The sequence below is a fragment of the Alexandromys fortis genome, unplaced genomic scaffold (assembly GCF_014885135.2).
Source record: "Alexandromys fortis isolate MF-2015 unplaced genomic scaffold, M_Fortis_MF-2015_v1.1 scaffold_19, whole genome shotgun sequence".
Classification (NCBI taxonomy): domain Eukaryota; kingdom Metazoa; phylum Chordata; class Mammalia; order Rodentia; family Cricetidae; genus Alexandromys; species Alexandromys fortis.
In genome coordinates, this window is record NW_026067890.1 from 3,256,094 (window position 1) to 3,272,432 (window position 16,339).

The 16,339-nt window shown below is 38.9% G+C and overlaps 1 protein-coding gene across 1 annotated transcript in view; it reads right to left on the bottom strand.

Annotated features, from left to right (window-relative positions):
* Nucleotides 1-16,339, bottom strand: part of Snx7 (sorting nexin 7) — an 89,243-nt gene that overhangs the window by 45,054 nt on the left and 27,850 nt on the right. Inside the window, exons 3-6 of the mRNA XM_050145274.1 lie at nt 15,592-15,756; nt 13,837-14,035; nt 9,892-10,091; nt 6,201-6,287 (exon numbers count right to left, since the gene is read on the bottom strand). Coding sequence (XP_050001231.1) covers nt 6,201-6,287; nt 9,892-10,091; nt 13,837-14,035; nt 15,592-15,756 — 651 coding nt within the window. The remainder of the gene's footprint in view (nt 1-6,200; nt 6,288-9,891; nt 10,092-13,836; nt 14,036-15,591; nt 15,757-16,339) is intronic.

Sequence of the window (16,339 nt, forward strand, 5' to 3'; positions counted from 1 at the left end):
CACCCATCCCACAGCCAACTCTTAGATATGTATATGTGAATCCAGATGTTGCTACATATTTGCATGGGAGCAGTTACACTTAGCAGTTCTTATTCTGATCCAGAATCCACACTATCCTGTTCTTGCTTTGTCATGAGACCTAGCTTTTCATGTCTCTGAGCCACGGAACGTATGGTAGCTGGAATAAATCAATTCCGGAAGTGACAGTCCCACTCCGTGGTTGGATCACATGGTGTCTTCTTACAATACTGATCACAAATCCTGAAGGAAATTTTGTGGGAGGCCATTTAGGAGAAATTGATAAAAGTAAATATACAACGAGAAAATCTTCCCTCCCAGTGGACAGGTGCTTTGTGGTCATGGGAGCAAATGGACATGTTGCATGCGGAGCTGCTGAGACACACACCAATATGAAAACAGGCAAAAAGAGGAAATCTGGCTGAAAAATATGACTCGGTGTATAAAGTATTTGCCACCCAAGTGTGAGGACCAGAATTCAGAATCCACGATCTCCATGAACGCCAGGGGATAGAACACAGTGGCAGCCTTCCAGTAATAACAACAGCAGGGAGACAAAGATGGGTGATCCCCAAATCAAGCTGGTTAGCTAGACCAGCAAGTTATAGGTTCAGTAAGAGACCCTGTCTTAAGATAGGAGGTAAAGACTAATCAAAACAAGACATCCACGATCAAGCTCCTCTTGTCACATGCATGTACCTACACGTATGGGAACAAACATACATACATTCAAAACATACATACTTTATAGAGACACACACAAAGAGAGAAGAAAACATGTGTGCACATCATATTAGGAATAAGGTATAAAGAATGAAGTAACAGTTGAATGGTCAGGCAACAGAGGCGAGCCAGCATATATCCAAAAAGGTGCAGCTTTTCTTCCTCCTATCATGGTGACAGCTTAGTACTTTTATATTCTTATCTCCTTGGCTTCCTAGAATCAGAGGGCAGGCAATCGTTCTCCGTGCAGATTTAGCACACCACTAAGAACATTTGGAAATTAATAACCACCATTTGAGGATGAGAGTAAAACATTATTTCAAAAATAGCAAGTCACACAGAGCAAGTAGCAGCCTGAATTAATTTGGTATCTGCTCGGAGCTACTGAAAATGGCTATATGCAAATTCATATTATAATGATCTTATGAAAATGTATTTTTTTTTGCTCACACAAATATAGTACTAAACAGCTATGGCATTATATCGAGATCCAAATTTCAGTCTATGCACATATTGCTAAATGTCAAATGTATTCATATTCATTTATATCCGAATGCTGCATTGAGTGAAAAACTATAAATCATTCATTCCAAAATAAAAATAAAAATAAAAGGATATGCAGCCATATTTAGCACCACAGATGAACTTTATTTATTTTACAGTTAGGTGGGGAAGTGAATAAGCATTTTCAAACAGAAGCTCTGACTGAAAACCAAACTGCAAAGTACACTAGCTCCCACACATCTCCGTTTCTCCTCAGAATATCAGTCGTTCTCACCCTCTCCTTCCTTTCCCATCAATGTGCAGTCTCTGTTTCATTGAAGACCTAGTGAAGACCTCTAGTTGAGCACACAGCATATCCCAGGCCATCATTCAATGTTCTACCTTCATTATTCTTTCTCCAACTGTTTGAGTAGCTGTCTCCTAGGTGGAAAGCTGGTTAAATGCTGAATGGCCCTAATTAGATTGGTTTCTTTCACTCACCCACTGAATTACCTACCAGAAGTCAAGCTATATAAACTTCCTTTCTCCCTTCTCACTAGCTGTTTATTCTTTGATTGTCCCACTATCATTGACCTCTTAATGCTGGAATAAGTCAAAGCCAAGGCCAGGATTTCTTTCTTTATGACTCTCTCTCCCTATTGTCATCTCAGCTAATCCTAGAGTTTCTAATGCTGCCATTTTGCTATCAATTTTTAAATACTGTCTCAATACTACCTCTAAGTGAGGCCCTCCCAAACCCCCAAGGGACTTGTGTGTCTCTCATATATTCTCTTTATAATTCACTACTATAGGTATCCACTTTGATACCACACATCAATCTTACATGCCCAAGTCTGAGTTCCTCATATTACCCTCATATTAAATTCATTCTTCCCAGTGCCTTCCCCTTCCTAATGAATGTGAATTATTTCCTTCATTTACTCAGTCCTCAAAGTGCAGACTCTTTCTAACTTCCCTAATCTCACTGTAAACAACCCAGCAACAAAGAGCTCTTCCTCACAAAGATACTCCAGGTGTGACCACTCCACTTCTTTTTCACACCACCAAGAACAGTTTTAAGTGAGTAATTACTTGGATGCTTTTCCTCACCATCTAACGTGTAGGATTCATGAGGACCAGTCTTCTTGACCTTCCTCCTCGTCCTTCTCCTGCCTAGAACAGACACTCTCACAGCAGCTACTCAACAAAATTCTGTCAGCATTTTGTTAAATAAATATCTCTTCTCAAAATGTCACCTTATTGTGATCTGAAGTGGCAGATTTCTAAGCTGCTTCTTCTTCTTTACTTGCTTTATTTCTCGGTGTTGAGAGCCATCATTTGCCTCTCATCAGATAGAAAGGAAAAAGTTAGTTCAGCCGCCTGTCCACAAGGTAACAAGGAATCTGTTCTCTATCTGTCTGTCTCCAATTAACCCTTCTCTGCAATCCACCACTACCTCTTCGGTTCAAGATCTCACTAGATCTACACAAAATATGGAGTTTCCTTTCCTTTAGCTGATGAGAAAGGCTCCCAGCCCAACTGCTTCCATCCTCCTGGTAGTTACATCCCCTCAGTTCTCTGGTCCCTTCAGCCCACGCATCCATCTAGATTCCCCCAATTTGGCATGCGTTTTGAACTTATACCACCTTTAATAATATCTATTTTCCACATTCTCCCTACATGTCAATGAGCAATGTATTTGCCATTTACAGGACCTAACACAAACATCACTTCCCCATTGCATCAAAATAAAAACGGCTAACAACTACTGTGTGTGTATGCTATAATGGAAGCAATTTACTAGCACTGTGACATTCAATCTTTAAACAAGTCTACTAGAAAGATACTAGTAATTTCTATTAAAAAACATGATGTAAAGAGAGGCTAAAATTATTAAAAATTTTGTCCTACAAGAGTTGTTTGCAAGTCTATCTAATTCCAAAGCATAAATAACAAACCTTTCAATGAACAGCCGATTTGACTTTGAAATAAGCATTCTGCTTTTAGGAAGCAGAATCAAAACAACTCATTGGTTGTTTTGAGATAAGAAGTTCAGACCACAAACTCTAACAAGCGCCCATTTTACAATAAGCTGGGTAGTAAGTCCAAAAATTCACGTCAAACACAGATATATATATACATGTCAGTGGTGGATATATCTATGCAAGGAGCAAAAATGGCCACAGTGCCATTATTAGCTAGCTCCCATATACAGTAACAAGAAATGTAAAAAAGATTAGAGCCTTGTTATTACTTACTACTCAACCCAGTTAAAAGTCACCTGGTGTATTCAGCATGACCTTTACAGTGATACACTGCTGCTGTCTTTACAAGCAGACATTATTAGCCTCCTAATTTTCGAATACTCGGTAGCAGCTTCATTTCACCTAGCTTCTCATTACAAGTTGTTTATTGTTGTTTATTGGCGTTGCACGCGGCATCCCGCCCTGAACTGGGCTTGATAGAGCCTCCAAAGACAGCCTCAGGAGGACTCCATGGAAATGGCCCCAAGGCTGTCTCCAAAGTGGCCCTGTCTCAGTTGCCATGGTAAACAACTAGGCAGATTGCTATATTCAGTTCGCTGCCAGGTCGCCATGGTGACCACGAAGGCCTGCTCCTTAGAAGGACCTCACAAGGGCAGGTTTCCATGGTGACACCCATCCTGCATATTTCCAAGCAACATCTTTTTGGATGTCCAGTGGCCAGTCATGGCAGATTCATTTGTGGGTGATTCCAGAAGGTTGCTAACAATGCATCATGGCACACGGGGATTTTAGTCTGTATAAAACACAAGACTGTGGTGGGCATACCTATGCGATGAGTGAAAGGACATATAAACACAGGATTTAAAAATGTACATGCGGAATTTTACAAATCATTAAACTAGACAGATCTGTTTTGATGAGTAATAAAGTAAAATTTTAAAACCTGTCAATGAATATACATCAATTTAAAAAAAACTTGCAATGCTTCCCTTAAACATAACTGCTTCATACTTAATTTCAGGATATAGTAGAATAATTAAATTTTAAAAATTCACCAATTTTATAACAACTATGAGGGAATTAAATATAGTGGGCATCAAACATAAACACATACCACACACACACATACCACACACACACAAATGAATATGTTAATTAATTAACTTTAAATTTAAAAAATAACTTAATGTAGGAGGGAAGGCCCCCCAGAACAAATGCTGCCTTTGTAAATCATGTTATTATCCTCTGAAAATGTTAAAGTCTCTAGTATTTACTCGAGTAGAAAATTTTGACTAAGCAGTAGTCTTAAGGAATATTAAAATAATTTAACAAATAGAAAATAAATACTGATGTTCAAATGATTTAATTAAAATTTCTGTATATGTGTCTACTCTTTTATTTTCCTTCCAGTAGACTCTAAGACAACAACACAAACACAAATACAAGCCTGTAGGGAGAATGCTAATTTTCCATTTCTTCTTTCCTCTTTATCACATGTAAAGGAAAATATAAATCTTCCTTTGATCACTAAGCTCCTCCATATATATATATATGTATGTATATATACACACACACACACACACACACACACACACACACACATATATATATATATATATATATATATTCCCCATTATCCTCCTTTGTGGATTCGTTTCCCCAGCTCTGGTCACAGAATTTCAGTTTGGAAAATACACAGAATCAAGAAACAAGAGTGAAGTTCCCAGTCAGATTTTAATGAAGTGTTAGTGTTTTTCACAAGTTGGGTTTGTGGAGATCTCTTGATTTTAGACTTTGGTAAGTTCTCATGAACCAGAGCAGTTACTGAGATTTTTATTCTTTCACTAAATATCTACTGAGTGACTGGCACACTCCACCTCATACGGGCTAGGAATACTCTGTGAACAAATCACCAATTCCTGCCCTTAGAGTGTTTTCATTATAGACAGGGAGAGGAGGCAAAGAGGGGAGAGTTGGAGGAGGACACAGGAGGCTTTGAGAGAATTAGAAAATAAAATTCTACGTTATAAAATGATTAAAGTAAGGAGAAGGGATCAAAACTCACAACTAGGTCCAGTTGGGTAAGCTACAATATAACAGTTTCACAGGGGTTTCAAGGATTCCCTGACCACCGATTTGACCAAGTGTACTAAATACCAATCTAAATATTTGTTTAAACTGAAAAAAATTCTTCATAGAACATCCAATACAAGTTAATGATGATGAGTGGATTTCCTTAAGTTTTCACAGTGGAGTAGAGAGGACTGTGACAGACAACAGCTTCGGCTCCAACACTACTGTGTTGCAACAGCACAGCTTAGGCAAACTCTCCCTGCCAACGCCATCCTCAGTCATAAAGATACAAATTGGAATTCTACTGCTAATGTTGAGTGGAAAATTCACCAAAATATCAATACTAAAATGCTATGAACGCAATGACATAACATCAGAAATTCAGTCACTCTAGAGTATCCAGCAAAAAAATAAATACATAAATTGGACAGGTGCTATGAAAAAAATGTTGGTTGAAACTGAGAATTGATGATGAGGTTTCCCCATGATGGTAAAGCATAAGAATGAATTATAATATACAATTTCATGAGTGAAATTTCCCATGTTATAAAGAAAGGGATTAAATTTAAAAAGGAGATTATCTGCCAAGACACTTGCAAAGTGTGCATTTTTTTTTCACTGAGTACTGATCTGAAATGGTGTTAAGTACTTTTTACATCCACTTCTAACACAGTGTGGCCTTTTGAAATATAGTTCCACATTTCCTTACAGCCCAAGTCAATGAAAGCCACAAAGACAGAGGAACACAAGCGCTAAACTTGAAGACTTACAGGACAGTATGTTAGAGGTTTTTTAGAAGAACTTTGCGTATTCTTTGTTGAATACTAAGAAACAACCACACAACAAAGCTCTATATCCTTAATTCAGTTTTTAGACAGTGCTTTCTAAATGATTTTATCAACAAATTTAAAGACATACCAGATCAGCATCGGCTTTTTTGTAGGTCAGAGCTTCAACTTTGGAGTCCAGTTCTGTTTGTATTTGATCTCTTCTTTTCATAACGCCCTTCATATGAAAATAAAAAGGATAATCAAGCTGGGGTTTCTGTAATATTCTTCTCCCATAACAACTATTTTTATTTTTGAATATTAATAATCATGGGGAATATAGTTCTGATGTAATCAATCATTTGGGGTAATAATATTTTTATAGTTTAGCTTTCTTTACTCTTTAAAATCTCAACTGTAATCAATATTTAAAAATAATCTTTATAAATGTTTTATTATGTTTCCCAAAGCACATTTTATCAGTTTAAGCACTACATGTATGCTGATGGCAAAGTCTTCAAAGAGACCAGAATCAGAATAAGTAAGCAACAAATTCTATCATCCCCTGGTGAATCTGAGGGAGACCTGGGTCACTAACCTGGAAATATCTATAATCATTGGAGCATCTCATTTGACTCCAAAAGGACAGTTAATCAAACTACCAACTATAGCACAAACCAGAGAGCTGAAATATGCATTTCCATCTTAAGAATTTTACTGTAGCCGGGCGGTGGTGGTGCACGCCTTTAATCCCAGCACTCGGGAGGCAAAGGCAGGCGGATCTCTGTGCCAGCCTGGTCTACAAGAGCTAGTTCCAGGACAGGCTCCAAAACCACAGAGAAACCCTATCTTGAAAAACCAAAAAAAAAAAAAAAAAAAAAAAAAAAAGGAATGTTACTGTGTTACTGTAGCTCAAAGTGTGTGAATATTCATCCACTAGCCCAGCTTTGATGAGATATAATGGCTTCTTTGGTTAACTGATAGCCCGAGCTTGTCTTCTTGTATAACTATAACTTCATGTCTCAGTGTACTTAAACTTAAGACACCCTTGTGAATCAATGGAAATGCAGGACCCATGTAAAACTTTACTATATTTTCCCTGTCTTTCAGATTACCTTTCCTTAGGCAACTCAACTTTCTAACAAGATTTAGACTTCAACATCATAGGCATGAGGACTTGTTCCTTGTGGTCATCTTTCCCTGGGCTTAACAATGTTAATTAAGGGGACATTAAATCTGACTCTGGGTAGGCAAACAACTTCACCAGTAACAGAAGAGGTATAATACATGAAGAGACGCTTTACAGAGAGAAGCATCTAGACTTGGTAAGGTGCATGGAAGTCAAAGAACACATGATTGAAGTATATAATGAAATAAATACTTATAAAGCATTTCAATGAAAACTAGAAGGCGCTGGCTTAAAAATGTGTCCAGAGACATATTGAGTCAAGTTTCTCTCCTCACAGAATTGCCTCTCTCTGGTCATTTACAGGTAATTAAGAGCTGCTAGAGCTAAGGGCCTCATGAGGCTATGAGAAATCTATAGGCTGTTAATACTTGCTAGGGAAAGGAGAGAAATTTTCTTTAGTGGTATTACCACTAATAAGTTGTTCATGTTCCTATAACCATCCTCTTTGTTCTTGTAAGCAACCCGATAAAATTTAGTGGTTCAAATCAATGACTCAAGCAAGCAAGCAAGCAAGCAATGAAGCCAATCAATCAAGTAATCAACCAACCAGTAAAAAAAAAAGCATGAAAGTGGAAGTTGAAAAGAAAACTATCATCTGGAGCAATGAAGTTGTGAATATGATGAAAATATACGCATGTATAAAGATGGCATAATGAAGCCAGTTATGCACAAAGATATGCTATGTAAGAAACAAAGTAGATGAAAATTTTTCCTAATCTCGACAAAAACCACAGAAAATTCCATGAATTATCACAAATTTCTTTATAACATTAACTTTGCTTAATGTCAAGATTCCTCTTTAGTGGTTTGAGTAGGTATGGTCCACCATAGACCCACGTATTTGAATGCTCTGCCTATAGGGAATAACACTCTAAGGAGGTGTGCCCTAGAGTAGGTATGGCCTTGTTGGAGGGAGTGCATCATTGTGGAGGCAGTGGTGAGCTCTTACATGCTCAAGTCTGGTCAGTAGGACACAGAAACCTTCTGCTGTCCGTGAATCAAGATGTAGAACTCACCGCTCCTTCGACAGCACCATGAATGCCTGCCAGCTGCTCTGTCCTGCTATGATGATAATGAACTAATGCTCTGAAACGGTAAGCCATACCCAATTAAACGTTTTCCTTTATAAGCACTGCCCTAGTCATGCAGTCTGCCCACAGCCACAGAAACCCTAACTAACACAGCCTATTTTTCCTCTAATCGAAATGACTTCTACTATAATTAAATTCCACATACTTGGGGTATATGTCTGTACTGTACTTCACATTTATAAATATATTTTGAATATAAATATATACTTCATATGATGACACAATTTTCATTATTATTTTTATCAAGATATCGCTACTGATTATTTTAACTTAGATTACAAGATCCCAATATAAAAAGAAGCAAAACAGTAATATAAAAAGTACTGTTTACATCATTGGTAACTATAAGATAATTCAACCATTGAGTAGGTAAATAAGAATGTTTTATAGTAGATATTATGATTTTCCAGGACTTTAATTACACAAGAATTTGCTTTACTGATTCCTATCTTGACTTAGCACAGGGATGGATAAATACTATCTGATTGATGAAAGAAAACCGACAAACCAGATTTTCCTCAAGAATCATGAAGAGATAATAATGAGAGAAAACCAAGAGTTCAGCCAAGGAGATGTGAAGCCTAGGACTCTGATAAACAAGTAGTGTTTGTTTATGGAAGACTTCCCAGAATACAGATAAGAACAGAGTCTGAAAAGTTCATGCAAGATCTAATGACTCTCTCAGAGAAAGCCTAAACATGATAAACGTGTAAACAAGAGAAGGACCTCATGTTTAAAAGGCTATACTACCTTACCTAAATGGAAACAATTTTTGAAAAAAAGATTCCTAGAAATCAGGGGTGTATAACATCAGAAACCAATCATGGTTCCAACTATAAACAGAAGGGACTATATTGGAGTATATGATTAAACTCCCTTGTGGCTAGCCTCTACTATCTCCCTAAAACATTAGACACCAGAAGGAGCCACTGTTCTGTACAACATACTGAGAGCAAAGGGCGATGCAGGGAATAAAATTGCCACTACAGACAGCACTACCAAATGCAAGAATCTGGGAATCTTAAGTTGAACTGAGGAAGAAAAATGTAAAATGTAGATATAAAAAAACAAAAGGTTTTCAAATGGTCAAAGAGAACATTTTAGCTTGAAAAATTTCATTTCAGAAGCAGCCCGAAGGCAAAGCAGATATCAAGCCCCTATTCAATCACTCGCTACATAAAATATACATAATACATATTAAGTATGTTCTAAAATCATAAATGATACAGGAGAGTAACTCTCGGGGAAATAAATCTATAAGACATACAAGAGAAATATTTTAAAATAAAACATTTAAGTGCTAGAAGACTGGTCCTGAAGTAAATCTTAATTGAGGATGCTTTGGATTGACAACAATCATATAAATTATTGGTGCTGCTATTGAGTATTCTAATCCTCTCCTACATGGCTTTCCAGTCATTGATTCATGGATGCTGTGAATCAACAGATATCCCTCGGGCATCTACATGTAAAACATCCCATGAGGACAGGAAAGAGTAGTGGAAACACAGAAATAGGATCAAGCAGGGAATAGCAGTGAGACTCTTGCTAGAGTGGCTTACCATTAGCATCTCACTGTAGAGCACGTACTCATGGACGACAGGGAGCAAGACCTCTGACAGCCCGGACATCCGCTTCTCAGTGGCCTTACAGCACTGCTCGATGCAGTTGGCGATGCCTTTCAATGTGTCAACCAGGTCTTCTTCTGACGCTGACCACACAGTATGAATGGGGCCATACTCTTTCATTTCATCCAAATAATCTAAAACAAAGAAGTGACAGCCAATTTACATTTTCATACCTATTTTTATTTGTATTTATTTGGTTGGTCATGGAACTGTGTGCTACATGTGTTCGTGCATCCACTGAGACCAGAAGAGGGTGCTGGGACCCTTGAGGATGGACAGATTTGCAAGCAGTAGTGAGCCAACATCCTCTGGGAGAGCAGTAAGTACTCTTAAATGCTGAGCCATCTGTGCAACCCTTTAAAATGTTTTTCTTTTTCAAAATTCCTGTATCATAGACAATATGACAGGACATTGCTTCATTCCATACATTCACACTTGGATATAAGCAAATGCTTATATTATCATTAGTTAGTATAATACCATCATATTAACTAACCAGCTATCTCAGGTTGTACAAGTCAGTTTTTGAAGTTCCACTCTCTAGGTATAAACAAAATTGGATGTTTTCACTGTCCAGGATTGGAAAAATATATCATACAATCATCACAGCTATTATAAACTTCCACCTATCATATACCTAAGTATATCAGCGCCTAAGTATGTCCTAAACAAAATCTGTCTTTCTCCTTTTCTTTTAACTATATACACTTTCCAGTAGTAATCATGGCCCACTGACTAAGCAAATCTACAGGGTTCCTCCCTATACTCTCAAAGAATCACTGTAAACACAATGATACTCTTTACATTTAATCTTCTGTCTATGTGGTACACCGAGATCTATTCTACGAAGTGAAGCTACTACTAGCACAACTTATTTTTTCATGATCAAGTGAACTCAAGAAGTTTCAAAATAATAAAGACATGAGTGATCTTATGAGGATAAAGGTGTCAGTGTAATTTCTTAACTTCACTCTTCTGAGTCTAGGTTCATCTTTGGGAAAGAGTGAAGACACTAAACCAGAAAACAAGACCTTTAACAGTTCTGTTCTCAGGCTGTGTGCTCATTGATGGTTATTGTTAGGTAGCTATTCTTACCAAAGAGCCTTCTTTAAATTACTCAGCATTCAACTCACACCGATATGCCAACATTTAGTAAGTTCCCCTGGAATTCAACTCATAATATATGTCTCAAGTACACTGTGCAGTCTGCTAGGCAGGCACAGTTGCAACCTCTTCTTTAGTCCACAGCACAGAGAAGCAACGCAACATGTGCTCAACAGCATTCTGCCAAATAAACTGGGGAGCAGAAAAGAAAAGAAAAGAAAGCCAAGCATATTTTTTTAAGTGGAGAATGAAAAACATCAAAAGAGAAATTGTCCTCAAATATTTCCTAATGTGGATATGAATGAATGACCTGCACAGGTGAAGACTCCAAAATTCCCAAAGGACTCTCCATTAATTTGAGTGGAATCTAGTCCTCCAGGTCTGTTAAGTGGGCTTTATCTCTTTTTTCATTTTTTTAAATCAACATTTCTCGTATAATATAGTTTGATCATATTTTACCTTCCCCAAATCCCTCCTGGCCTTAAATAATGAGAATTCTCCAGGACAGGCTGGAAGCAATCACTTCAACAACAAGAACTTGACATGACAAAGTCTGTCAGGATCAAGGTTCCTTCACAAAGAGTAAAGTCTACTAAACATCCTCTTTGCCAGTAATTTCAAAGCTTGTGGACACCCTTATCACTCTTACGTGTCAATAATTTCCACAGAATGCTTTGAGTTGCTACCCAGCCTAACTGTGTATCCAGAACCTGCTTCAGAGTTCTGCAATCACAGAATCTAGCTAAAATCATTAACTTCCGGAGAATAATAAAAACAGTAAACCCGGTATAGGGCTGCATAACGGACTCCTAGCATGAGGTCAGCTAGACAGAATACATTTTGAGATCCCATGCAAAGAGGAAAGAAAGAAAAGAAAGGAAGGAAGGAAGGAAGGAAGGAAGGAAGGAAGGAAGGAAGGAAGGAAGGAAGAAATGGAGAGGCAGAAAGAAAGAAAGAAAGAAAGAAAGAAAGAAAGAAAGAAAGAAAGAAAGAAAGGAAGGAAGGAAGGAAGGAAGGAAGGAAGGAAGGAAGGAAGAAGAAATGAAAACATAAAGAGGATCAAACCCAATGATTAAAGTGCATCCAGTCACTACATAATGAAGACTGCACATCTTCTAGGAAAATAATTGCGGTTTTTAAAAAAATATTTCTTTGTTAATTCTCTGTATGTTTCAGTATGTATATGTGTAAGTGAGTGTGCTCATCCATGTGTCTGCACATGGAGGCTAGTGGTTTATGTTTGGTGCCTTCCTCGATGACTTTTGCCTTTGATTTTCAGGCAGGCAGGATCTCACGGCGAATCTAGAGCTCCCCTGCCTTTGGCTAGGCTGACTAGGCAGGGAGCCTCTCCGATCCACCTGTCTCTCCTCCTCAGCTCTGGGGCTACAGAGCTACAGATGGCGAGCCTTTGTGCCCAGGTTTGCATGGTTTCAGAAGAGAGAAACTCAGTTTCCCACACTCCCGCAGCAAAGTGCTGCAACCACTGAGCTGTCTCCTACTTCCAAACTCCTTTTGCCCCTTTACATACATTTCTTTATTTATCTGGGGAGCGGTGGAGCACATCTGCCACAGGGCGCCCATGGAGGTCAGAGGACAACTTGAAGAAGTGGATCTCTCCGTTGCCCACACGGCAGCTATCGACATAGTACAGACCAGAAATAAGATCAAATTTCCCTCTGCCTATCTGCAAGGGCCTTACAGTTTAATGACAGATGTAGACAATCAAGAAATTAACAAATAAGCCATCGGTACATTAACTTCTGTTGGTATGTGACCCTTCGTCTCCACTACCAACATGTATTAGAAAACATGTTTGCTGATTCAGCTGTCTCTTGTAGTATTAAAATTAGAAAATAAAAGTCATTTAGGAATAGGAATAGAACTACTGAAAACTAAAGATTAGCCTGATCTGTAAGTGGCAGTTAATAGGAAAGTCTTTATGACATGCATTGAAGGAGTTAACACATCATTCTGCTCCCAACACCACTAGTAAAACACTAGAGAATATGAAAACTGCAACTCCTAAAATGTCATTCTTTCACTTCTGGGTCAAGTTGAATCTTGATACTACCATGGTAGAACTAACTTCAAAATCTCCAGCTCAGAGCTAGAGTTGCCGTCATGGTCTACACACAGAAGCCAGAACAGCTAGAGCTCCACAGAACCAAATGAAAAGTGGCCACGACTACCTAAAAACACTTAGGAAATGTGTGTATGTGCGTGTAGGGTGTATATGTGTGTAAGTGTGTGTGTGTGTGTGTGTGTGTGTGTGTGTTTGGACTGGTGCTCATGCATGAGTGTGCGGGTGTGAATGTGGTGGGGGTGTCAGAAGTTAACCTTGGGTGCTGTTCTTTAGGAAGTAATTACTTTGTTTCATGAGCAGGGTCCTTGAGTGGGACATTAGGATTACTGACTCAAACAGGTCTATTGGACAATGATCCCCAGAGATCTACCTGCCTCTGTCTCTCCAGCACCAGGGTTCTATGCTTATGCCACTACCCCCAGGTTTTTATGCTCATACTACACACAGGTTTTTATATTGCTGCTGGAAATTGAACTCAAGTCCTCATCTGTGAATGTATGTTAAGCACTTTATAGACTGAGCCACGTCTCCAGTTTCTGAAAATTTTTCAATGGATGGCACAGCATGAGTGATAATTTACAAGTAAAATTGTAAGAGGGTCAACCACACCACATCCCACACCACAGCAGCCAAAATGGAGATCCAAAAGAGGTCGAACATCTGTATGACCAGTCTTAGGTGACCCGACGTACCCCTTTCTTCCTTGTAAATTCTCTGAGATATTTTATCTATCAAATTGATTTTCTGGCTAAACGTCTCGATGAAGTTGTTCATTTCCGTGAACTCATCCGGCCGGTTCCTCACTCCTCTCATGGAGGAAGCCACGGCTCTGACTGTCTGCCCCATCCTGCTCAGCAAGCCAGGCCCTTGCTTCTTATAAGAAGACAGTTCCTAGAAACAAAAAGAGAAAGGAGTGTGGTGTGTCAATCAGCAGCATCCCACAGTGTGGTGAGTCAATCAGCAGCATCCCACAGAGCAGCAAAGAGTGAGACAGAGACAGCAACACACTGCACTGTGTGTCTTTTAAAGCACATGCATTTGAGGCATCTAAATTTATTTTTGGTAACATCCTCCCACGCTCCAGTCTACTGGATAAATAGTTCATTTCAAAGCACTTGTGTAAATCAGGTGGGCAGTCTTTTCTCAAAGCATGCATCTTTAAAACAACAACCCTGGGATCAGGGATCAAGAAGATAGCCAAGAAGTCCATGATGTGATAGGAAATCTATATTTCTTTCTTTTCGATTTATGTTTATGTTACGTTCATGTGGGTGTGTTTGCCTGAATGTATATATGTCTCACATTCATGCAGTGCCCTTAAAAGCCAAAAGAGGGTGTCAAATCCTCTCAAACTGAAGGTGCAGACAGTTGTAAACTGAACTCAGATCCTCTGCAAGGGGAGCAAGTGCTCTTAAATATTATCTCTCCAGTCCCCAACCTATATTTTAGAGCAGGTATTCCATATAAAAATGATCTCAAGATGATTTCTTAGGGCCCACGTTAATAGTGAAAAGAGTGGAAAGCTTGATAAATTTTTTCAAGTATAATAGCAGATTATTTATTGAGAGCTTGATATGCTCCAGTAACTACAAGCATGGTCTTAAAAGTACAACTGAGAATACACCCATGTTCTATTATCTTCCTCATTTTCAAAGGGAAATAGCGGCACAGGTAGAGCGAGTTCAAGATGTGCAAGCAATTAAGCAATGGGAGGACGTGGGCGTGGATCACAGCAATCTGAATTTAGAGGTTCCGCTGATCCACTGCTCCACAGGACACACTGTGCCTCCTTCAAGTTCTCATCTTAGTTTATAAGACATTCTCCGATCACGGCTCTTCACCCAAGTGGAGTGGGAAAATTGGGATGCCACCTCCGCTGACTGGCTGTCTGCAGAGGAAGCTGTTTAATAAGACACGTAGCTAGTTATTTCAGAGTTAACATGGCAGAGAGAGCTACAGACAAAAACAACAAAAATAAACAAGAACACGCTATAAAAGGCTATGCAGCCCACGAAAATCATCCCTTGAGAAATACAGTATGATTAAGTGAACAACAAAGCAAACAGAACTCATGGATTTTGAGAAGGGCTGCAGTGTTTGTGACACGTGTTTGTTTGGGATCAAATAAATTGGGGAGCAAAACACATAGGCGATATATATACAGAAAGGAAGGAACTCAAGCTGGAAGCTGAAGGAAGATCTGCTTGTTTAGCAGAGGGGGGAGTGGGCAGAGCTTGTATCTTAAAGGGACAGGGCAGACCATTACAGTCATTCCTGAAGAAGTTGCTCAAGGGTCTTTAACAAAAAAAAAAAAAAAAAGCACAATTGACTAACACACATCAAGGACACCTTTAACTAATGTGTAAAGGCAAGAAAGAGGGAGGATACAAGCTTTTGCACATGTGAACACTAAGGGAGTCTTATGAATATAAAATAGAACCACTTACCGAGGCCTGTGCAGTGAGGAAAACCTTGAAATCTTCATTAAATGTTAAAGTTGGATGATCAGCGATCCTGTTCAGAAACTTATGCAATGCCTTCCTGCGGGTTTCGATGAAGTCATCGTTGAAACGTTCCACCATCCCTTTCACGATAAACTTTTCTGGCAACGGCTGAGACCAAAAATAAAAACAATAACATCTGAGAAAATATGGGTTTGACAGTGGAATAATTGGGGGTGGAGATGGTGACAGGCTACATGGGGGAGGGCAGACAAAACTAAGTTTACATGCCAATATATTAAAAAAAAAGAAAATATGTATTTAAAAAAAATCCATCTGAGGGTTAGTAAGATGGCCTAGTGGGTAAAGGCACTTGCTGTCAAGTCGGACAACCTGAGTTTCATTCCCAGGATTCACATGGTGGAAGACCAGGCTGACTACCTGAGTTCAATCTCCTGTGATCCACATAGCAGAAGGAGAATCGCCCTCCAGCCCACCCCCTGTGCCCAGCATCCCAAGTAGTTCGGAGACCTCCATACACATATGCATAAAAAAATAAAACATCAGGGGGCTGGAGAGATGGCTCAGTGGTTAAGAGCAGTGCCTGTTCTTCCAGAGGTCCTGAGTTCAATTCCCGGCAACCATATGGTGGCTCACAACCATCTGTAATGAGGTCTGGTGCCCTCTTCTGGCCAGCAGACATACACACAGACAGAATATTGTATACATAATAAATAAATAAATATTTTAAAAA